We start from the raw sequence: 24,012 nt of genomic DNA, 5'->3' as shown, positions 1-24,012 counted from the left end.
CCCCAGTCAGTACCAATACACTTCAGTGACTACAACAAAGAAGCACGGAAGGTATTTGCATCTGACAGCATGTTGGAACTTTAGTACAATTCAGCAGCTCTTTACTGTAATTACCTTGTGAGATTGAATAAGACTCCATTTACTTTTATTTGGTCAGTATTTTTAAATTGTGAGTGATTGGGGGGGGGAAAAACTGCATGAACATCACCTTTTGCTCAACTTGAATATGACCACTGCCATCCATTTGCACTAATTATTCAAAATGCTCTAAATATTTATCTCCTCATGTATTTATAAATTACAGATGACCGACTATAGATTTGTGGTGCATCAATTAGTTGTTTATTTGTCATTTGTAAATGCAGTTAAATTGTTTGTTAAAATGGTTCAAGAAGTTGACCAAAGAGTTACACATTATTTTTAATGATGACATTATAAATTGCCCCAGAGCCCTGACAAGAATTATCTGTCTTCTGTTGTCATTCAGGTGTCTTCATTCCAACTCGTCCCCGACCTTGGAGTACATTGTGATGATGAAGCTTGCAGTCTTGTTGGGGTCATACGTGCAGGGAACGATCAAGTACTCTCCTGGTTCCAGACCGTGAAGCTCGATCAGTTCTCTCGAGTCGGTGAACTCACTGACTTTTAGAGGTCCATAATCCTGGAAGAGCCAAGACGTAAGTCGCCCTTTGGGTGCCTGCAAATATAAATGAGACATTTCCTTACTTATTTATCTGAGCTTTACAGTATGTATGCCAATAATTAGTGATTAAATACAAAATTTTTAATACAAGATTTTTTACCTCTGGTGGGACCTGTTTGAAAACAAGGATAAGGGTATCAGATTAGATATTTTGCTATTCACAGTATATTAATTAGGCTTAAGAAAAACAAGACAGAATGAGCATGTGCATGTCTTTCATCACAGCTGAGGAACAATCACGATCACACCACTGACCTCAAAGATGCTGAACCCAATGAAGTGATATTCAGCTTTGCTGCGATGTTCTTCATGAGGCTTCTGCAGCAGAGACAGTAAGATGTTCTTGTTTCCATTGTTCTCCTCCTCTCCCTTCACTTTGAGACGGTACTGTGGATTTGTCCAGAACTCCTCTGAGGAAAAGTATCGTGGTTACAGAACGTACAGAGATATGTCCCTCTTTATTCCCCATTATTTTGACTTTTGGATGAGCCTCCACTAAACAGAAATAAAACAACAATTATGAAATAAAAATATGAAAACTCAGACCTCACCTGTTTCAGCATCGCACCCCCCAGCAGATTGTCCAGCTTCCCAGCGACCTTCTTTCAGTGAACAATGCCACTGGGAATCATCACCATTTACAAAATTGGGGCTGTCGCAGCAGATGTCAAGCTCTTCAAAATAGACACAAAAGTCTCGCATGTTCATCCTGAAAACAGTGAGAAAGATCAGCGCTTTCAATAATAAACCCTTGGATTTGGGAATATTTTTTGACCTGCAGCAGGTCAGTTCTTGAGCACTGAGTAGACACAGCAGAGGGATCACAAAGGAGGCCTGTTGCCCCAAACTGACTCATACCAGAGCTCCAGAGATTTTTATCTGTCCTTTTTCTATCTGTCCTTGAAATATCTCTAAATCTACTGCATCAATGTACATAAAGTTTTGTATATGACTGAAGCCTACTGACTTTTCCTCTTGCACCACTCTGAAATTGATAGTTTTGGTTTTGACTGAAATAACTCAAACTTCTGCATAAGCCGTATTACCACTGAGCTACCCATTTCGGTTCAGTTAGTCACACACGGGAAGAGTAAATTCTTGATTTGTTTTGTGTTTCCACCACAGACAGTACTCATGAAGCAAAATGTAGGCATGGCTGTCACCATGGCTCTGGTGCTAAGCCCTTCTCTACACTGAAGGTAGCTTGTGTTTATGGGTGAAGGCTTATAGTTTTTCTTTGCTGTAAGGCTGCCTTTTGGATTAACTACTTGTAGGTGCGCAGGATCTTGCTTTCTCTTTCTTCTCCTGCTTAACTCCACCTATGAGATCACTCACAATAAGACTCATGGGTCAGAAAATGGCACCCTCTGCTAAATGTTGTGGTGTTAAATATAGATGTTACATTTTTCAGTTTTTTTTTTCAAGATTGTTTTACCAGAATTCTCCATCATTACGCATCCTCAGACACTGCTCACGGTCCTCATCGCTTACAGTATCCCACAGTTTTGACCTGTAACACAAATCATTATAGCTTATTGTTTGCACAACAAAGTATTTTGCAGGGATTCTTATGAAGAGGTTGAACCATTAACAGCATACAGGTTACAACATGGGATTAAGATTTGTTATGCTACAGCTTCACTGCTCCTTACTTGTCACTCCAGTCTCCATTCCACTCTTTCTCACCCCACGGGTTCCAGATCCTCACCAGATTCACAGAGTTCCCATCACTGTCTACCTGTTAAATGACAGTCAAGGTTAAACAAGCAATGATGGGTACAAAATCAGGTCACAGTTTTTATGCTTTTTATGCTGTGTACATGTATAAGTACAAACCCGCTTGACTCCTGTGACAGCAAAGGCATGACCATCCACCAGACCAAACTTGTCAAAAATTTCTCTCCCTTTCTCCTGAAACACATTCATTTCCCAAGTGAGAGATGATTATTTTGAACCTCCATGTCCTCACCTAACAAACATTATTCTGTTTCTTACCTCTGAAAAACTCCCACATCCCATCATAGTGTTGCACTGGGTTGCTCTGTTCATGATGTCCCACAGATCAGGTGGGCTTTTGGACAGCTTGTAGTGCATGTGCACACCTCCACTGAAGTCCTTGAATGCTTCAGGTGGGTTCCCAGCGATCATGTCGCCATATGATCCACAAATCCTGAAGCAAAACAAACAGGAGCAATGCTGATTATGTGCTTTTGTCAGGAAACATGAACGTTCTCGTCTCTGCTAGAGTTTTTAAATGTTGTAAATGTGGACTGACATTTGTTTTTTTTTGCGTGAATTTACTGTAATTTCAGTACACAATAAGTGCATAAGTTATCACATACTTAGCATAGGCTTTCTCCAGGAGGGGGGCCCAGAACTCTTTTTCAGATCTGGAGGAAACTGACACAGGCACCTTGTTGCGTGTTGGCAACAGGTCATCGATGACAACATCCACCCATTTTCCAAATCTCCAAAACTTTAAAAGACAAATGAGACAGTGTATTGAATAAAAAGTTATATAAATACCTGCATCTTGAAGACATGTTTCAGATCAAAAGGATGTACTGAAGATTGTTTGGTTTCTTAGTTTACTCACTGACCCTGAAGTGAAATATCCCAGCATAGTTGTCCTTGAAGCTTTGATTCGGGGGTACCACTTGTGCCAACAACGGCTTGCGAAAAGTCAACGCGCCAATAGATGAGAGAAACCAGCAATTGCCTCCAGGTACAGAACATATAACAATACTGTCAGAAAATTAAACTTGCCTGGGCTTTACCATTAATCACATATTTATAACTCAAGTGAAAAGGAGGACATTCCAGATTTTTCCGATTTACACACCAACATCTCCTTGTTTGAAGTCAAACCTTGAAGCACCATCCATGACAAATGATGCATCAGGGTTAAGCTCCTATAAACAAAGAGAGACATATGAATTTTTTCTTTCTGAAACTCAATGTATGTTTCATCATTTTAGACAATGAATAGGTTGACTTACATGTGGTCTAAGCCACTCCACCTCACTGAGCTGGTCTGATGTGAAGTCCTCAAGTTTTCCCAGAGAGTCGAGGTTTGCAGGGAAAGTTTCATCCTCAAATTTCTTCCCTTTACTGAGGAGAGACTTCTTGAGCTGTGTATAGTCTTGGCCTTTAAATTTCACGGGGTTAGAAGGACTTCCTTCACCTCCTTCCTCATAGAGGGTGTGAACCATCTTCACACAGGAGGATGTCATGTTGAAGAGCAGTGGCAGAGGTGTCTGAAACCAGATAAACACTAGCCGGTCACCAACTTTGAGGTAAAACTGAACTTGGCAATTGAAAAAGAAACATCAAGCAAAAGACAAAATAAATTACAGTCTGGCAAGGGTTAAAGTTATTTAACAGTTTTAGAGTTATTTAAAGTGATTTAACACTCATTAAGTGGATACCAGCTAAACATCAGTCTTAGATATTGTAGAGTTAAGTACATTTGAAGCCACTGTCCTCCTTGGTAGAGGATGAACTAATTTAGCAGTGCACTGTAAGTCATACACAGACACAATGAGCACAAATGAATTGTTAAACGTTCAGTTTATAGAACGGACAGGTAATTGGCACTAATCAACATGTCTGAATGAACAATGTTGTTGTCTACAGGCCAAACATTAGATACCCTGAGGCTTGAGTTGATGATTAGAGCTCAGTGACCCAGCCTTCCATGTAATATTAGTAAAGTACAAATTTGGCAATGCCACTCTATGCTTCAGAAGAAGATATTGCACTTAACTCCACTACAACAATTTGACAGCCTTAAATTACAGAAGTGTAAGCATTTACCTGTAAAGCTGGATTCTGACAGCTGTTGCAAAGTGTAAACGTGGTGTGACTGAAGAAGAAATCCAGCAGCTAATTTATACGGATTGACTGCGTCTAAAGGCAAGTAAGTGTCAAATGGCTCACTGTCATTAAGTCAACACCCAGTCAGACAGAGCCTAAATGGAGGGTTGCGTGTATCAGTGTGCAACAGAGGATTTAGGCTGTGTGCCAAAATTAATGTGACTGCCTCCTCATGTCAAAATGTCAAATCCTGACATATTAACATATGAACAGTGAGATCATTGAACCATTTCAGCCTCATTTCAAGGCCGAACCAAAATGTTCAGATTCCCAAAGCTCTCAAAACTCATTTGAGACACTGGTAAACATTTAGTGAATGAGGTTAAATGGTTAGATGTGCATTTCCATAATACATTACAGACACATGCAGCATCTGAGTTATGTTCTGCATGTGTCAAAACTCAGCTTTGTGGCAGCAAAAACAGAGCAAAATACTTAGTATGCTCCTAGCCCATTTGCCCTTTCGCACTGAACCTCTGAACTATGAACACCATCACAAACAAGGTGTCTAAGAAAGAAAACAACCACACCTCGGTTAGTTTTTCACGAGACTTTAAGTAAGCTGCATTGTGTTTTCTTTCAGCTTGCTTACTTCAGTTATTTCTCAGTCAACCCACACAGGCTCAAGTCAAAAAGAGTGTGGTGACTCAGACTAAATTTGAATTTATCCACTGCATTTAATTTGCATTAGTGAGGGACATGACTTCAAGTACATGTAATCACAGTTATTAGTATTAATCTAAAAAAATTGCTCAACAAGTTATTTATTGTTTTAAATGTCTCTCTGACAGTTGGAAGAGATTACAACTTGGAAGGATGGTTTTGGTGTTTTTAATTGTAATAATGGAATTTTTCTGTGAGTGATGGAGAGAGCATTAATATATATTTTTTTTACGTTTAGATTTGGAGGTAAAGAGGACTGTACCTATAACCTAGAATAGATTTACAGTACATATATATTAAGCAGCTGTGGCCTAGAGGTTGGAGAAGCGACTTGTGATCGGAGGGTTGGATGGGCAGGAAAAATTTGGAGTGATTAATGTGAAAAATGACCCCCCCCCCCTCTATTAGCCATTGCATGTGTGTGTTCAACTAAGGATGGGTCAAATGCAGAAGATGAATTCAGTGTGTGTATGTAAAAATATATATGCTGCCAGTAAAGCTGGTTCTTCTTCTTACTTATCAGTGCTTTAATTATTTTTTTATTGAATGCCAGCAACTGTTCAGTTTCTCGCCAAGAAAGAAGTTTGGTCAGTAGAAAATATAGTGGCAAAATATAGAAGGAAGTCAGTCACATTTAACAAAACATTTTATAATATTTTACTTTTTCCTTCAATCTTCAGTCTTCAAAGAAACTCATTCGACAGAGCAGAAAGCAGGCCAGGAAAGTCAAGTGTTCATTCAGCTCCCTTTGCAGAGAACCCTTTTCAGGCGATGCAATCAGACATGTCATGTTTGAAATATAAAAATATTTTATATAAATATAACATATTCAGCACTCTGGCATACCCATCACTGTTTTTGCAGAACTCTACGGAACCCTACTCTCGAGTTGCTTGCTTTAGCTAACTTACTGTACAGTCACATTAGCTATTACAATAAAACCAATGCCAATAAAATACCACTGCAGAGTAGATTCATGACCTGTCAGCTAATAAGGTAAAATGAGAAACTGCAGAAGTTTCCTTAACGCACCATCAAGTGTGTTTGGGAAACACTGAAGCTGAATGGTGTTCAGCACTATTCAGTGTTGAAACTAAACCCAGCAAGCGCTGTGTCCGTCTTTGCAGATAACAACAAAAGTCTATGGAAGTGTCCGACTGACTGGCTTTGCCCACACTGTAACTCCTGCATACGTTATCCAGTAGATTCGAAATCCTGTTCAGTGGCAATGGTGCACCTGTTCCAGGTTGACTATGTGGTTGTCTTATGTCATTGTCCATTTTGACTCAGAACATGCATGAAGTCTTGTACATTGTGCACATTTACCAGCAACTTTTAAAATGTCAGCATTTGCTGCACCTGCACCTGAGTTATAAGTTTTTACTCTGCTTCTCTTCTCTTCGCTGTATGTATGAGTACTTTAACTCTTTTTTTGTGTACTCCACTTTGCTTGGTAAAATGTGACTTTAAAGCACACAATTATACTTGCAGATTTACTCAGTTGATTTGTTAGATAGGGAGAGAGTGAGGGTAAAGTTGGATGGGAAGCTGAGGTATCTTCATTACATGTTGTTACCTGCACAGAGTCTTCGTTTGCTGGCTGTACAAATGAACATTTTACTCATAGTGTAAAAAAAACATGAAATCTCACAAAAGTATTTGTCAGGCACATCATGACTCTGACTGGTTAAACCGGCTTGAGGAGCCTTGGGGTAAAAATGAGCTCCTGAGCACCTGTTAATCTCCAAACCCTCTGACTGTGTACATTACGTACAGCTTTGACCTTCTTATGTCAATTGGCTTCTGTTAATTTAGTGATGCATATTGATGTATTCACAAACAAAGTTGTAATTTGTAAAATCACCACAAACCAGCCACACAGTGAACCCAGGTGGCATCTTTGGTGAAACAGGTGAGGTTTTTGAGTTTGTAATTGGAGGTTATTTTATTACAAAATGTTCCATAAGCGTATTCACTAAGCCAAACAAATCTCCAGGGACTGTGGGAAAAGCAAAACACATTTCTGTTGTGTAACAAAAATGTTAACCTGAAGCACAGGTCTGTGATCTGTCGCAACACACAACAAATTTAAACCAAAATACAAATGTTTAGAGGTTGTCTGCGTTATGCATTGATGCATTGATGCATTCAGTGTTATTAATATAATGATGCAGAGGCAGGCAGTGGTGGAGGAATTATTTAAATCCTTTACTTATGTAAAAGCACTAATACCACACTTAATAAATATCCCATTACATGTTGAAGTCCTGCATTGTTACCAAAAGTGTGTAAGCATTATCAGGAAAATGTACTTTAAGCATTAAAGGTAAAAATACTACTAATGCAGATGCCAATGCTATGTCACCATATATTAGATTATTATTACTCATCCGTTAAAAGCAGGATTTTACATTTGATTTGTTCAGTTGAAGTGTAACAAATTTTGTTTTTTATAGGAGAACAACAAACTATTGTTGTCATTATGGAATAGTGTGCTGCTGATTGTTAATATTAAATAGAATATTAAATAAAATTCTAAATCCTCACATTTGAGAAGCTGGAGCCATAACCCGTTTTCCGTCATTTCATAAATCTACAAAATGTTTCAGCTCTGCTTTTTCCTCTGTTTCTTATTTTCTTAAATAATTCACTGCTTTTCTAAAATTTAAAGGAAAAAGAGTTGACAGTTTCTAATCTGCAGTTTTATAAAGATTTTCTCTGTGTTTTGTTGGTTTAAAAATGGTTTGTGGCAGATGCCTTCCGTTTGTGTGTGTAGAGTCTGATACAAAAAAAGTCACAGACATGCACTGAAGGGAAACTTCGCCAGTTCAAACCAGTCTGAAGATGTAATAGCTGAGTGCTTCCAAAGCCAGTTTTAATGTGCCTGCAGGTGGGAAATGCTCAGTATGTACAAATCTGTCTTTTTGCTTCAGGTTCTTGTGAATAGATTGTCTGTCATTATAATGTACCCTCAGTGCAGGAAAACTTAATGAATAGCAGTAAGCAAATGCAGTATAACTGTGTAAGTTGTCGGAGCCAGTATTGTATTTTGTAAACTTTACTGGCTACTTTGCAGTGTATTATCATCACAGCATCATTTCCACATTCCTGCTTTGTGCTGTTAAAGACTTTGATGATTCAGTTACTTGCGCTGGCATAACTCCACACCAGGCTAACAAAACTGGCAGAAATTGCTGGTCCCTGTTAATAGGCTTAGTCACCATTGGAACTTTTATTTAATTCTTACTATTGTCAAGTGAGGGTGAGGCAACAGGGGAAGGACCTGAACGCAGACAGTGCACAATTACAACATGTCACAGCCACAGTCTGACACTGAGTTGCTGGTGTTAACACTGCAGCACTGAAGAGGAAAGTGAGAACAGGTTTGTGATGTCAGTTGACTGCAAAGCAGTGAGAAAAGAGGTAAAGTCAGGGGCCATCTGGTGGACAGCTTGAGAAAGTGGCAGGTCTGGGGTTTTGGGACAGAAGTGGGCAGGGGATGGAGACAGGGACACAGAGAGAGACCAGTGCAGAGGACTGGGGATGAGAGAGTGTGGCTGAACACATGGACTGAAGACAATTACCACCAATTGCAATGTAATTAGGCTGAGTAATGAAGTCTTCTGTTTGAAACCTGCAAATCAAAACATGTTTAAGATGTGTTAAATTAATATAGTTGCATTGATATTTCTATGGTCATCATAGAAACTTTCTGACATGATGTGAGACAATCTTTCATGACTCTTGCCTTCACTTGCTCTATTTATGCAATAATTGTGAAGTGAAATTAATATGTGACAGGTCTCATAATAAGAAGCTCATTTTAAACATGCAGTGTTTACGTCTTGTTTAGCAAGAATTTGGTTCGAGGGCAACTCAAACCTTTACAGAGCCAGACAGTGTAAATCCCTGTGGTCTCGCCGCAAAGTATGTCAAAAGATTTGTGCTCACATGTTGTTTCAGTGCAGAAAAAAAAAAGGTTTCCTTGCTTCTCGCTATGCTTGTGATTTCAGTTTTGCAGGAAGCATAAAAATGAACATAAACCTGAAATCCTGTGCTTAATTTTTCCAAATCATGACTTTCATTGTCATTTCAGTCACACTTGTTTTACAGCCTGTAAAACTGATACAGATTTTCCTTGTAGGAGCATAAGGTTGCAAAAACATTTTTTGCAATTTAAAGTGTTTTCTACCTATTTATTTTTTATTTCTGCACACATTATTAATTCAGTATTATTGCATAACTCGTACTGCTTGAATTGTGTTTTTAGTCCTTTTTTTTGCACTGTGTTCTGTATGTCTGTACTTCCTGTGCTGACTGCCTTGTGGTTGTAATTGCACTGCAGTGCTATATGCAAATTGTTACCTATATTTCCTGAAGCAGTCAGAGATTTATATCTTGACAGATTTTGTCTGAAGGCCAATTCGCACATTATAGAGGCAGATCTACAGGGAATCCATGATGTCTCTCAGCAAGGTGCGTTGGACAATATGTGTCAGGACATGTCAGGTTGCTTTTCAGTGTGCGTGTAATTGCAGTTTTGTGAGGAGGCATATAAAGAGCATACACTGAGATCCAGTATTTAAGTTTTCCATGTCATGAATTGTCTGAACATCACAAACATGATCGTCATATAAAAGTCACTGTAGTGACAACAACAGGCTTGTTTTACAAGCTGTAAAACAGATAGAGCACCGCCCACTAGATTTTCCTTGCAGGCGTAGATTTATAAAAACATTTTGACAATTTAAGTTGTTTTCTACCTTTTTATTCTCACTGCTTCACATAGTTAATTTGGACAGGTACCCCACAGTATACATCTGTACGTCCTGTGCTCATGCTTTGTTATTTGCAAATAGTATTGCTTCACTATATGCAAATTTTGAACCACTCTTCCTCCAGAAGGTGTCTCAGATTACACTCTCTGGTCTTGACATAGTTTGTCCCAAGGGCAACTGAAAATTTAAAAGTGGGAAAAAAAACACGTTACATAACACACTGGACCATATAGTTTCACCTTCTGCTCATAGTGGAGCAGATACGCTCATATGTGGAAAATATTGTGCATTTTAAAAAATAACACATTTAATGTTCTCCAGTGTTTCCATTAACCACAAACTTTATTTTCAGATATGGAGGCATTTCAGATTTGACCTCTGAGACTAGGCAGAGGGCAAACAATTTTTTTTCTCTTAATCCCCCCTTGCTTTAATATCCTTTATAGAATGAAAGAATGAAAGCTGCAGTTTGACCAGTTGAAAAGTACTTTGGCCTGTAATGTTTTCACTTTACTAGCCATTGGCAGATAGCCCAAAAAGCTAATACTGGAGCCTGCTTGGACAGCCCAGTCACACACATAGGAACCCAGCGTTGTACAGAGAAGATTGAATTGCCTTGATTCTTCTTAATATAATGCAGAGTGAAGGGGCAAAAAAATGCACAATTGGTTTGTCGATCTGGCCCACTGTCAGTGACTGGCTGAACTGCTTCTTCCTAACCAGAGGGTGATAAGTGGTTGAGTGCGCTGATTCTACACCAGGCTTTAAATCGTCATTGGGCAGTTAGTGAGAGCACTGAAGGCTCCATAGAGGAGGTGTGCTCAGTTCAAGTAAAACTGGTGTATCTGTACCTGCTTTGTTTATTTTCACAAGGCTCTAAAGCTCTCATTCATTGTTTTCATTCTTGCTTCTAAAAACCTGTGTGAAGAGTGACCTGCCACTTTCTTGAGTTAGTTCTTAACAACATATTTTGCCAGGGGCCAGTAACAGTAATCCCATCATTATAGCATACAGTGAAACCACGAATTCCCCAAATTTTTGCTAAGTCACCTTTAGAAAACTATCCTGGTTGAAAATAACTTGACACTGAGATCTCACATTGTTTGAATGATATGAACACGCTGTGTGTTTAATTTTTTAGATTAGAGAGTAGGCTTTTCCCTCTTAATTTGATGCCAAATCTCACATTTTCACTTATGATATCTGATTTTTTCATCCTCCCAATTCTTCATTGCAACATAATTCAGCAACCAAACATGACTCTATTTTATCTTTTTTTTATATGTACCTCAGCATTATCATAAAGTTTTTCGTCTGTGATTGGTGAACTTAAAAATTAACAACAACAACAACAACAACAACAAAAAAACGCCTTTCCTTTGTAGAGCACATGTGCACTGCACTCATACCTGAGTAACTTTAATTGTTCCTTCTCAATTTAATGTGAAATCGCACATTTTTGTCTCAATTTTACCCAAACTTGAGTCTGCTGCTCCATTTCTTTTGGAGTCAGATACACATGTTTTAACATCAAATCTCATTTTGCAATTTGGGTAAGAAAATAACAAATCACTGCTAATCTTTTCTAATAATGTAGTTAGCCATCAAAGCCAAAACATTTTTTCACTGATTAGCCATGAAATATAAGAAAAACAACTTCATGTAAATGCATCCACTTGAAGCAGAAGACAAACAGAGTATACATTAGCAATTTAAGGTACAAGGGAGAATTTATTGCCACTTTTTCACAATATAATAGTGAGTATGCCTACAGGCAAAATTGTGTTCCTGCACCAAACAAGCAAGGTGCAGTTTTAGCATGTCTGAAATGACAGGAGATGATAAGAATGTCAGGTGACACTTGAGTGAAGGTGATGATTTACACCAAAAAAACCAGTTCTCTCAGTAACAGCCCTCCCAGCCCCCTGTAATTATAACATTCTCTTTACCTTCTTGGGAGTGGGCCTGTCTCAAGGCTTATGCAAGATATTGTGCATAAAAGGCACCAACAGTCTGCTGCAAAAACCAGACTGGATAAGTCCAAGTCCTTTCTCTTGTGAGGAAGCAGCAGTTGGTTGCGGCCGTCTTTCAGGTAAATGTTCCCACCCATCTCTGAAACATAGCTCTTGCATTTCAGATTGGACTCAGAATTCTCTATTTTTGTCTTTCTTTTGTCAGTCCGAAGCCTCTCTTCAACATGTCTCCATCCGGAAGTTGCACCTCTATCATCAACTTGCGTTACCAAGATGGCAGCGAGGGGAGTGCTTCCAACCCCGCCAAGTACAACAACCAAGACTATGCCCAGCTGAAAGACAATAGCCTCCGCAGACGGAGGCTGTTTGTGGACAGCACTTTCCCCCCTGAAAACCGATCTCTGGGACACATGCCTGATATGCCCAGGTGGAAAAAAAACCAAGTGGAGTGGCTTCGGCCAGCGGTAAAATACTTGACAATATGTTTTCTCACCCTTGTGTGAATCTATTGATAAAATTAGAGAATACATTAGAGAATACACATGTATTGAACTGCTTTTTTGGTGTAAATTATCACCTTCACTTAAGCGTCACCTGACATTTTGTGTATGGACATTAGAGAATACACATTTATTTTTACATTACGCAGTAAGCATTTTTTTTTATTATGTGTGTTTTTTACGTGCTTGTCTACATCTGATCTATTTCGTCTTCTGTATTTTCCAGGATATCTTGAAACTGCAAAATGTCAACGATGATCCCATTTTCTGTTCCAAAGGAGCCTCAAGGTTTGACTTTACTCAAGGTGGAATAGGTAAGAGAGATTCTCTGGCTTACTGCCAAAGACAACAACAACAACAACAACAACAACAAAAAATCCTTACCTGGATGAAAATTTGAGCAACTTGAGAAAAATACTTGTTGCTGTAATTCATCAGGTAACTGCTGGTTTCTGGCTGCAATTTCCTCTTTGACGTTCCATAAGAGCCTGATGGTGCAAGTTATTCCTATGGACCAGTCCTTCAAGAACTATGCAGGGATATTTCACTTCAGGGTAAAGAAATATATTTATACATAAATGTGTGAAAACACTAATACATTCTGTCCATTGCTGACTCTTATTTGTCTTTTTATGTGTCAGTTCTGGAGGTTTGGCAAGTGGGTGGATGTTGTAATTGATGACTTCCTGCCAGTACTCGACAAACAGTTACTGTCTGTGCGCAGCAAAAGTGGAAACGAGTTCTGGGGTCCACTGCTGGAGAAAGCGTATGCCAAGTACGAACAGCTTACTCACCCTCATATAAAACACTTTAGTAGGTCACGGTTGTGCCACAAACACCAGGATACACAACATAAAATACTAAAAACCAACCGGTAAATGTTATGGCAGCATTTTAACCACCTTTTCGTTTCCTTTAGAGTATGTGGTTCATACTCAGACATGAATGCTGGATTGCCATCAGAGGCCTGCAAGGATTTCAGTGGGGGTGTGCACATGAATTATGAACTCCAGGAGGCCCACACTTCAGGCCATGACAAAGAGCTGTGGCTCTCACTGAGCAGAGCCACTGGATGCAACTCAATGATTTGCTGTGGGACTCCCCCGGATAGTGTAAGAAACAATGTCTTAGAAGAGGAAAAATATTTAAAAATCAAACTCTTTGGGGTGATTCAATTGTTTTGTCCTTTTCAGGGTAGCATGGTGAATGCTGTAGCAGACAGTGGTTTGGTGGATGCACATGCCTACTCTGTCACCGCAGTCACTGAGGTAAACCTATAACATCTGAGGGGAAGGCTTAAAATGAGAACTTCAGGAGTTTAATTGCCAGCAAGATTTTAATCAACAGTATTTTGGTTTTCGCTCATTTGCCATCATTTTGTCTTTAGGTCAACTATTATGGCTCCCCAGTTAAGCTGGTGCGAATCATGAACCCTTGGGGCAGACAAGAGTGGAGCGGAAAATGGAGTGACAAGTACTTGAATTAATCAAACATCCACCCATATGTGCATGTTATAGCAACAAAAGTTGGAGTACAACTGAGGACTAATTGTTTTCATGTTTGTGTTGAAAATTCTGTCATTAATTTATTTTCTTCTCGTGCTCAGTTCATCTATGTGGCAAAGAGTGAGCCCAGAAGATCGGGAAAAGTGTTCTAACCGCGAAGATGGAGAGTTCTGGTAATTCAGCTACATTAAAAAGTATCATGGGAAGGTTATTTATTTATTCATTTGTTTGTAAGTTAACAGTCAGCATTTCTCAAATTTTAAGGTCTGACCTGTTTGTTGAGTCAGTTTTTAGAATAATTTTAAAACTACATCCATGTTTGCTAGCTTGCAGATTGCATACTGCTCCATTTCCTGGTGTGTTACTACCGCTCTATTTACTCCATAGCGCTACTAGTGGTCAAAAACTAAACAGAGTACCTTTAAACTTTGAGGCCTGATAATGGATGAACTAGAGCAAAGATTTTATACTTCATAAATGAAGTCAGAGTATACCCTAAACTAAAACTAAACCAAAAGTCATATCGTTGTTTCACTCCTTAAGTTTGGATTTGCTTCTCTCTTCTCTCCTTTTGTGTCTCTTGCTCTCACCGCCTTTATCTGTCAGGATGGAGCTGGAGGACTTCTGTCGCTATTTCTCTATGCTGTTCATCTGCTGTGAAAACCCAAACTTCCTTGATGGTGACCTCAGTTGCCAGTGGAAAAGCATGACCTATGATGGCAGCTGGGTAGCCGGGAAAAGCGCTGGTGGCAGCCTTAACAATTGTGAGCCCAGTTTATTCTTTTACCTTTAACTATAACTGTTTGTTCTGCCTTTTTCTCGATAAGAAATGTGATTTGGATTGTTAATATGTCTCATTATCTGTAGCTTCCTTTGCGACGAATCCTCAGTATCGCATCCAGGTGACTAAAATCGACAGGAGCGAGAGGGAAGACAAAAACGTCTTGCTCTCTCTGATGCAGATACCTCAGCAGCAGAATCGCCAAGAGATAAGATCATACCCCATTGGACTCACCGTCTTTAAGGTTTGCATCCTGAATTTTAGATATCAGCTACTGAATATTACAAATAAGCATATTAGCAAAAAAAAAAAACCAACAACAACCTTTATTTGAACCAGCAGAATTCATAAAACAAATAAAATAAGGCCCTTTCTAAGCATTTTAAATGATCTGGAAACTGTATAATGACATTCTTCTTTCCATTTCACACCCAACAGGTTCCACCAGGGGTGAGCGAAATCAGCAAGTTCCACATTTAAATAACCTAAATAATGCAATTTGATGCTCAGGAAGAGATTTCATTACATTAAATAAGGTTCATATTCTTTCCAGACACCAAAAGGACGACTGAATTACTCCTTCTTTAGGAGAAATAAAATGATGAAGGACAAACTGATTTACAGCTATAACAGGGATCTGATTGAGCAACACAGTCTGGAGCCTGGAGAGTATGTGATCGTCCCATACACCTTGAAACCCTACATGAGTGCGGAGTTCGTCCTCACTGTCTACACCAAGTCCGAGGCTAAGATCGAGTAAGGACTTGCTGTTATTTTATATATGCCAGCAGTTCCAATGGAGATTTTCCAAAACAAGGATTGATTATTTAAATATTGATTGGCAACAGCACTTTGAACACTGGATCAAGGCCAAAACTTTTTTGAGGATGCATGTGCTCTGTGTATTTCAGAAAGAAGGGGGGGAAAACAGTCTAGATGTAGTTTCCAACAGGATTAGAGCAATTAAAATATGATACAGCATATAACAGAAAGTTGTTGGTTGTTGGCAATGGAATCAAATTTTTAACACTTTCTCCTGTGCACTCAGCCCCCATGATGGACATGATGATGATGATGATGATGACCATGATCATGACCACGAGGACGAAGATGAGGACAAGGATCTAATTCTTCCAACGGTATTAAATAATTTGGCTGTAAGTTAGAGAGAGCGAGTGTTGTCTGCCAGTTTCAACTCTGATCCTTTAAACTGTTAACTTTAGATACCAACTGACAAAGGTGACAAGGACGAGACCAATGACAGGGATCCTGCTCGTGCTTTGTTCAAGCGGTATGCTGATCAGGTGTGTTATTTTATCTGGCTTTAAATATTTTTCTGTCTGATCTCATCTGTCTGCTTGTCCACTTTTGCTTTTTCTGATATCCTTCCATCAGTTTTTGTTGTTTCTGTGTATGTTCTCAGAGAGATGAGCTGAGCGCCAGACAGCTCCAGAAGCTCCTGAATGACAACTTCCCTCATGGTGAGTTGATTTATGTCAGACATGCTTCCAAATTAGCTCTTTTTGGGCAGTTTTACAACAAGTTGAGTTATTTTGTCCCATGTCCAACTCTTCATAGGAACCTGGAGAGGCTTTGGTTTGGACACTTGCAGGAGCATGATAGCCATAGTGGATGTATCCTAAAGATGAATACAAAATGTTTGACCTTTTTTTTGTCTTATATTACATATCACTCCACATCATCATCATGATGCCAGAAAGTCAAAATCAAAACATTCTGAATAGTTAGTTTTTCTTTTTGAGATGAGATGTCCTTAACATGCAAAGATTGACCGAAGGATGGCGATGTCATTCGCTGAATTCTCAGTTCTCTGGAAGAAGATTGACGAATACAAGGTAACTCAGCAAATATGACAGACAAAATTCAACTAATTCATCATGATAATAAAAACAAACTAGCACACATCTTTAAAGTTATCTTAGTTTTTAAAATGTAGTTTTATCCTTTTTTTTTGCAGAAACTCTTCCATCGCTCAGACTTGAATCAGAGTGGGTCCCTGTCTGACTATGAGCTCAGGAGAGCAATTGAGGCTGCAGGTGACAATATTAATCAAACAACCACTAAGAGTGAAGAACAAGCCTGTACAAGTACAAGAAATGTGAACATGCCTCATATTCACAAGCGTAACTAGAGTATTTCTGTTTGTACCAGGAATGGACAGCAGCGATAGCATGGTGAGGATGATGATGTTCCGTTATTCAGGCTACTCATCCACCTCTCTGGAGGAATTCATCACTCTCATGTTACGTCTGGACAAGTCGAGAAGTGAGTGACATGGCAACCACCAGTCGCATTACTTTCAAAACCTCACGATGGAGTTCAGGAACGAAAATCCACTTTGAATCCTCAAACCTGAGCAAACTCAAATACACATTACTGACGACAGATTTGAACAGTGCACAGTATCATGGACCAGTATCATAAAATGTGTTACAACCTTATGTTGGTCTAAAAAGGTGACATTTGTTTTCTGCACAGATGTTTTCAGGGCCAGTTCATCCGATGGAATGATCCACATGACCTGGGAGGACGTAAGTCTATTTCCACTTAATGCCACCCATGGATAAACTCTGCTCTATCAAGACCACCCAACATAAATGTAGTCCTGCATCGAAAATGTTACTGAAGTATTATAAGTACAATTCAAAAGTACTCATATGACCCCAAGCTCCTGGGAGTGTTATACTACTATATATTATTGGATGTATTTGGTCAAGGTGCACCCAATTTTAACCTTTCCATCGAGTAGTTATGTCTGTAACAATGTATAATATCTTATGAACATATCATTTGTTTTGTGTGTAAAATCCTGAACATGTAAGTGAGCAGTAGTACAATATTAAGTATAAAAATTAGAAAAAGTTAAAAGTACAATATTTCTCAATGAGATATATTATTTTAGCAGTATAAAGTAGAAATGGAAAAAGTTCAATACTTAGGTCATTTGTCCACTGAATAAGTCATTAAAAGCATTGAAGATATTGAGTTCTATAAAATCTTCTTGTGTGTTTCAGTTTGCCAATGCATCCTTATACAACTAGACCAAGGCTGACACAGGAGCATCGGAAGCACACAAGAGGATCCCTGCAGTCAAACTCTGCTTCTTTTAAAAAATCCATGTCTTCTTGTGCATAACCTGTAAGCAGTACCACATTTTGTGATCAAATGATCTTTGTGGAATAAACGCTGCCTTTTGGATTATGAACTGAAATTGTGGTTCTTGAACACATTTCAACACTTAACTGAAAATGATCGTGGAACAAACAGGAAGCAACAGAAAAAATTATGGACAAGGAATGATTTTATTAACTCATCACTGACTGCATCGGAAAGACACAAAACCGCAACAAAACAATCAAATACAATACCTGTGGCTCACACCTCATTTCATTCATCCATCTTCCACCGTCTAGCATTTCCTATATACACTTCATTCCTTTAAGTGTTACAAGAGGCTTGAAATTCTTATTTACAAGTCAGCACACTCAAAATTAATCAAAAACTGACCTATTCAAGTCCCAAACAGTCCAGGTCTCTCTCTTGTCACTAAAGACCATGAGCACACTCTGCTGCTTGAACCCGTCTACTGCAATGTATGGTGGAGTCAGCAGTTACAGGACGAGGTTGGCAATATTTGTTTTTTTTTGTCAACAAATCCGATGACAAGACTGAGACCAACAAGACACTGATCCGACAGACAAGTCTAGTCTGTGTAACCAAAGCCTGATATATTCTTCTGTGCAGGAGTCCTCCACTCGAAAATTACGAAAATCACACCAGTAAGCCTCATCGTGTCACTGCTTGACAGGTTCTGTCACTACTGTGAACATGTTTGCTGTACTTTATTTTTTTTATCAGTCTCACATACACTGTTCTAGAGCTGTAAATACTCACTAGTGGCTAAAAACAGTCCTCAAAACTGGACAATTTACTCTTGTTCAAAGGACTGGTAAGAGCTTCAGTGCCAGTTGTTTTAGACCATCTACGTTTTCAGAAAAAAGCAAGTCAGTCAGAAGTAACTCGTAGGTTTTAATCTTCTCATGGGATTCATCGAAAAAAAACAAAACAAACAAACGTAAAACATTATCCTTAACTTCTAAATTGAGATGAAAGTTTATGTGCAATTCAGGTATGTTTATTTAGTCCTCATCCTTCTCTATGTATGTCTTACAGGCCGAGCGCGCCATCTGCCTGGCCAAGTACCTGTCTCTAGCTGAGCTCACAGTCTGATCTGTACTGCGCTTTGCAAACTTGTTTTGCTTCTCATCCATTTCCTCCTTCTCCTTGCCTTCCTGTCCCTGTTCATCTTCTTTTTCCTTTCTGTGCTCCTTTTCTGGATCTTTCTCATCCCTCTTCACTGCCCTCTCCTTCTCTTCTTCCCGATCTTTGTCCTTCCGCTTGTCTTCATTTGGATTCCTCCTCTTCTCTCTTTCCCCATTCCTATCTCTCTCTCTCTCTTTGGGACTCCTGTCCCTCTTCCCATGCCTCTCTTCCCTCTCTGTATCCCCCCTTCCTCTGCTTCTGTCATCTTCCCTGCCTCTGTCTTTCCTTCTGTCTCTGTCATCTCTTCGTCCTCCGTATCTGTCATCTCTTTCCCTTTCCCTTTCCCTGTTTCGGTCTCGATCTCGATCTCGATCCCTGTCCCTGTCTCTGTCTCTGTCCCTTCCTCGGTCTCTGTCTTGATCTCTGTGGCTCTTTTTATGTCTGTCTCTCTCCCTCTCTTTCTCCTTCTCCTCTCCACTCCCTGATGAGGGAGATCGCTGTCTGTATTGGCGTTTTGAATGTGCTGAGGCCGTTGCAGACTTGTTGAACCCAGACTTCAGTTCTTGCCCCCCCTCATTGTCGCTGCACGAACTTTGGATATTATCATGGGATGCAGATGAGGGAACGGGTGAAGTCCTTTCAGCGTCTTTTGAAACCTTGGAGGGGTGAGTTCTGTGGAAGCAGGAAAAGAAATTGTTAAAAATATTTGTTAAAAATATGTGTTTGAATTGTCTATATGGATGAGAAAGTAATGTGGAGCTATGACTGACTTGTTTGCTGAGCGATCTGGTATCGCCTCCTCTCCTACAGTCTGATTCAGTAGGTGCCGGTAGAAGCCGCTCAGGTCTTTTTGTTTCTTCACATCCAAAGCAGCTATGCAACCCAAAAAGAATTCAAATATATCATTTGCATGGCTTCATATAAAGAATAACATTTTCCACAACATTTTGATGCTTTTTGTGTCCTAAGGAATGAAATAAGTTTCCAGCCATTTCTTTAAAACATGTGGGGTTCCAAGTCTCACCATATCTATTCCAACAAAATCTAATCTACCTGGAGGCTGAAAATAATTGTAAAGTATTGGTCTAACCTTCCAACTCTGCCTCTCTCTTCTCTCTCTCCTGCTCCTCCTTTTGTTCCTGGAGTTTCTGCCTGTAGGCAGAGGTAACATAAGCTTCTTTATCAGCAAATTGCTCTCCCTCCGCCTCCCTTTCCTTCTGGATCTTTCTCTCTTCTCGTCGTTCTTGTTCTTTCTTTCGGTCCTCGACTGCTTTCATTAACTGGTGGATGTATTTTGGCTGTATTAAAGAGACATGGACAAAATTTATTAATTTGATGTTCACAAGGACATTCTTGCTCATATTTACTTAACCAGCAGGATCACAACAGGGAATCAGGGTCCAATGTGTTTTACCAGACTGCATGCTGGCCAAGTCAGGGTCCTCATGGACAGTATTTCATAACATTAGATCACTCTGATATCCTGCTGTTGACAAACGCAGGTATACAAGTGTTCAGCATAACCAACATTACCCTTTTGTCGGTGCCGTGCAACATTTTTTTGCTGTTCTCAAGTCTCTGGTTTTGAATGTCATCGTACACAGCGTCATAGTCATATACAGTGCTGTCCTGATCCAAAGCCTTCTGCATTTCCAAACGTGTCTTTAGACAGAGAGGGATAAAAAAAAGACAAAGACCAGAGAAATGTAAATCCCAGAGGAATGACTGTGTTTGCACATAAAGTCATTTAATTCTTCCTCTCACCTGCTTCATCATCTTTTTTTTGACAGCTTCCCTCTGCAGACTCTCCCCGACTGAGGTCTAAGAAACAAAACATATTCAGCATGTTTGAAAACAAGCGCTGCTAAATTGCTGACTGATAACTGGATATTGTTATTTATTTATTTGAGAAATCTGTTTACTTTAACAGTACAAATACCTGTATCATGTACAGCGGTAAATGACAAGATAGAAACTCTATTGCCCTGTTAATAACAATTCCAAATGTTTACTCACCTCATCATCAGAATCATCCCCGAACACTGAGGGTTTCTGCAGGATTGTTGACTTTGACACGCCTTTCTTCTGTGGCAAGATCAGCCCGTACCTGAGGACAACCAGCATACAAGGTTTCTTAAAACCTGTTCCATTTTGCTATTATGGTGTCTCTACTGGGAAAACACAAAAGCTTTGCATCTGACACCAAAACTAGGGCAACTGTTTGAATGAACAACAAATGACCTAAAGATAGAGGGTTTCATACTTCATTTTACTTGTCTCGAGACAAGTTAGTGATGATTAGAGATTTGTCTCCAGTATTTACAAACATTCTCATGTCTTAAATGATGTTGTCAGTAAAGTGAAGCTGTGAAGTAAAGCTGCGCTGTTTCTGGTAAAATGAAGAAGTAAATAATTGATGCACATATGGCATATGTGTGAAAAGAGGGGAATATTGGAACAGTATACAAACAAATGAGTCGCTAATTTTCTTAACGTTAACTAGCTGGTTTATGAGCGAGACTAGCATAACGTTAGCATGTTGTTAACTAGCAACAGTAGCAACAATGAACCAACCACCGTTTTAACAAATAACTTCGAGCTTTAAACCTAAATTAAGTCCATTATTACGACTATAACTAAACCCCCAAACATATAAAATGGTTGTCTTTTAATGGTAATGACATAATCATAATCGCGTTAGCATGGATGCAACTTACTGTTTTGTAGGGGCCGCCATCTTGCTCTCTCTTGCTGTAAACGAGAACAGCAGATTCGACACAATATTTTCACATGAAAAGTTCTGCTAACTTAATTTCAGCAGCCGTGGAAATACAGCTACCGCACACATAACCGATTTATTATATGATAAAACATATTTATAGTTATGTTCGCCTCTAAACATAATTTTGTCAGTCTGCTGTGAATGTGCGGACTTCCATCGGCAGACAGAAACAAGTGACCACGATGAGCAACGTGTAATTTATCAATTATTTGCGAAATACTCGGACTATTATTAAATGAATAAACTACCGTGATATAAAAACATATTACCTATTACCTTTCCTATGCCAACTAAAAATTTTGCAATAGTAGAGATTTTGTATTTAATATCATTATACCTACCAATAGATGGCGATCTACGATCGGGTCTGCTAACAGAGCAAACTTTCATGATTAAATCCAGATTAGTAAAAGTCTAAAGTTTCCCGCTCCAAAATGAGGTTACACATCTATGAGATAACTGTGAGTGTTGAAGAATTTGAAAACGCAATAACAGAATTCATCTGGACACAAAAGAAATACTCTGCTTAATCATAATAATGATAATCCTAAATTAAAATCATATCATTTGATGACTGATACAGTCTTCTACAAAATAACATATTAACAAAGACTAGACATGCTACAAATATAAGCAAACTTGAATGAATTAAATATAATAACCAATAAGCTTTGACCACTGGGACAGTTTATTCTTCTTCTTCTTCTATCTTCAGACACATTTTTCACCTGAAAACTAAATTTAACTCAATGTCAGTGATATTTATTCTTTTTAGTTGTGAGCAAGCATAACTATCTGGTACTTCAGTGCTTCTTTGAAATATTAAATAACATGAAAGGTACAAGCAAGTCTGCTATCCTTAGTGGAGAGGAAACAAAGACTGTCTGTCCTTTGCTATGTCGGATGCTGTCAGCTGCTCTGTTCCAAACCTGCGATAAGTCATTCTTTTAAATCAGATCAGAGAGCACATGGCTCACCTTTGATTAAAGCTGCAGCTTTGCATTTCCACTGCCTTCTCTGAGTGACTCTAAATCCAAACACCATTATCTCTGTCGTAATCTCCAACTCATCTCATCTCTGGCCTCACTGCTAATCCCTCTGGTACAAACAGACAACAAGCAAAGCTGCCTGATGGATGGATGAATGGATAGAGTGATGGATATAGGTGGTGCTGTTGTTGAATAATTTAAATGGACTAAAAGAAATACTGAAAATGTAAAGACGCATTCTTCATCTCGTTGTGATGTAGAAATAAGTAATTGCTGATGACAACGTTACAATATGGTGAATTTTTTGAATTGTTGGGTATCATTTTTAGCATGGCCCCAGATGTCTGAATCAATTCCAACATCTTTATTTTTTGGAAATTCAGTCTGTTTATTAAGCCGATGTTACTTACATGTGGGAGGAAAAGGGAGATGAACCAGGCTGTACACCAGCTGCAGTGATAATGGTAGTGTAGTGCTGGTGCCGGGCATCTGTACAAGTAATTGGTAACTGGGCTGTGCTATGTGTGCTGACGATACACATGGGAACACACTTCACATTTCAGTGGGTGGTTTATGACAAGCTGCTTGCTGCTATCCCTGATCTGTACCCTTAGGCAGTGAAGATAACAGTGTAGCAGCACAGGTCCAGACAGGCAGGCTACACTTCAAGAGTCATGAAATATCACCAGGCATCCTCCCTTGGTCAGTACCGCACCCACTTCACTGAAGCTCATACTCATATGTGTCCTGGCTTGATAACTCTTTGGTAGTCAGATTTTTCTACTTTTCCAAACCTTCAAGCACTACATGTGCTTAAACCAATATAAAAATAAAATGATGTACACTTCTATGGATATTGTACATAAAATCAACAAACAAGCTACATATTATGCTTTCTCAAGTTTTTATTTTATGCTTAGAAGAGACACACCCCAACTAAAGTTTGAACTGATTTTATTTACTTGAGAGATCAAGAAAAGTAATGAGTAACTGACATAACCTTATAGGGTTACAGTGACTTAAGATTAAACTGACACTCAGAAAACGAAAATACTGAAAAAAATGAATCTACTTGGTAAGATTCCTTTAAAAAAAGCAATATAGTGTGGGATTCACTGTTTTCAAGTGACTAAAATTCGGGGGATTTGGCTTTTGTTGACGGATAAGCGGTATAGAAA

The 24,012-nt window shown here is 39.0% G+C and overlaps 3 protein-coding genes across 6 annotated transcripts; 1 reads left to right on the top strand and 2 right to left on the bottom strand.

Annotated features, from left to right (window-relative positions):
* Positions 1-328: 328 nt before the first annotated feature.
* Positions 329-12,986, bottom strand: LOC124070530 (calpain-2 catalytic subunit-like). 2 transcript variants are annotated; one of them, XM_046410509.1, is made up of 13 exons: positions 12,878-12,986; positions 3,703-3,960; positions 3,546-3,615; positions 3,304-3,422; positions 3,046-3,179; positions 2,699-2,873; positions 2,540-2,614; positions 2,356-2,441; positions 2,139-2,213; positions 1,255-1,412; positions 959-1,113; positions 804-815; positions 329-697 (listed from the first exon to the last, which is right to left on the bottom strand). In XM_046410509.1, exons 1-13 carry the CDS (start codon positions 12,926-12,928, stop codon positions 494-496), a joined length of 1,572 nt encoding a protein of 523 aa, XP_046266465.1. In that variant the 5' UTR covers positions 12,929-12,986; the 3' UTR covers positions 329-493. The 2 variants fall into 2 exon arrangements, with proteins under 2 accessions (XP_046266465.1, XP_046266467.1); XM_046410511.1 differs by lacking the exon at positions 12,878-12,986 and adding an exon at positions 4,520-4,753.
* On the top strand, positions 538-18,090 carry LOC124070529 (calpain-1 catalytic subunit-like). 3 transcript variants are annotated; one of them, XM_046410506.1, is made up of 23 exons: positions 538-677; positions 929-1,035; positions 12,199-12,457; positions 12,720-12,807; positions 12,932-13,047; positions 13,135-13,268; positions 13,413-13,605; positions 13,687-13,761; positions 13,881-13,966; positions 14,100-14,171; positions 14,605-14,762; positions 14,866-15,023; positions 15,218-15,229; positions 15,333-15,535; positions 15,828-15,918; positions 16,003-16,083; positions 16,203-16,260; positions 16,358-16,413; positions 16,567-16,635; positions 16,758-16,836; positions 16,952-17,065; positions 17,279-17,331; positions 17,815-18,090. In XM_046410506.1, the coding sequence occupies exons 2-23, from the start codon at positions 1,004-1,006 to the stop codon at positions 17,839-17,841; spliced, it is 2,214 nt and encodes a 737-aa protein (XP_046266462.1). In that variant the 5' UTR covers positions 538-677; positions 929-1,003; the 3' UTR covers positions 17,842-18,090. The 3 variants fall into 3 exon arrangements, with proteins under 3 accessions (XP_046266462.1, XP_046266464.1, XP_046266463.1); XM_046410508.1 differs by lacking the exons at positions 538-677; positions 929-1,035 and adding an exon at positions 8,566-9,718; XM_046410507.1 differs by lacking the exons at positions 538-677; positions 929-1,035 and adding an exon at positions 11,198-12,112.
* nsrp1 (nuclear speckle splicing regulatory protein 1) lies at positions 18,084-21,995 on the bottom strand. The gene is made up of 7 exons (XM_046410512.1): positions 21,781-21,995; positions 21,080-21,170; positions 20,828-20,884; positions 20,597-20,725; positions 20,154-20,361; positions 19,834-19,936; positions 18,084-19,735 (listed from the first exon to the last, which is right to left on the bottom strand). The coding sequence occupies exons 1-7, from the start codon at positions 21,798-21,800 to the stop codon at positions 18,940-18,942; spliced, it is 1,404 nt and encodes a 467-aa protein (XP_046266468.1). The 5' UTR covers positions 21,801-21,995; the 3' UTR covers positions 18,084-18,939.
* Between the last annotated feature and the right edge of the window lie 2,017 nt (positions 21,996-24,012).

The sequence above is a fragment of the Scatophagus argus genome, chromosome 14 (genome assembly GCF_020382885.2).
Source record: "Scatophagus argus isolate fScaArg1 chromosome 14, fScaArg1.pri, whole genome shotgun sequence".
NCBI lineage: Eukaryota > Metazoa > Chordata > Actinopteri > Scatophagidae > Scatophagus > Scatophagus argus.
Note: the sequence above shows the minus strand (reverse complement) of the source record. Positions and strands in the feature narration are given on the sequence as shown.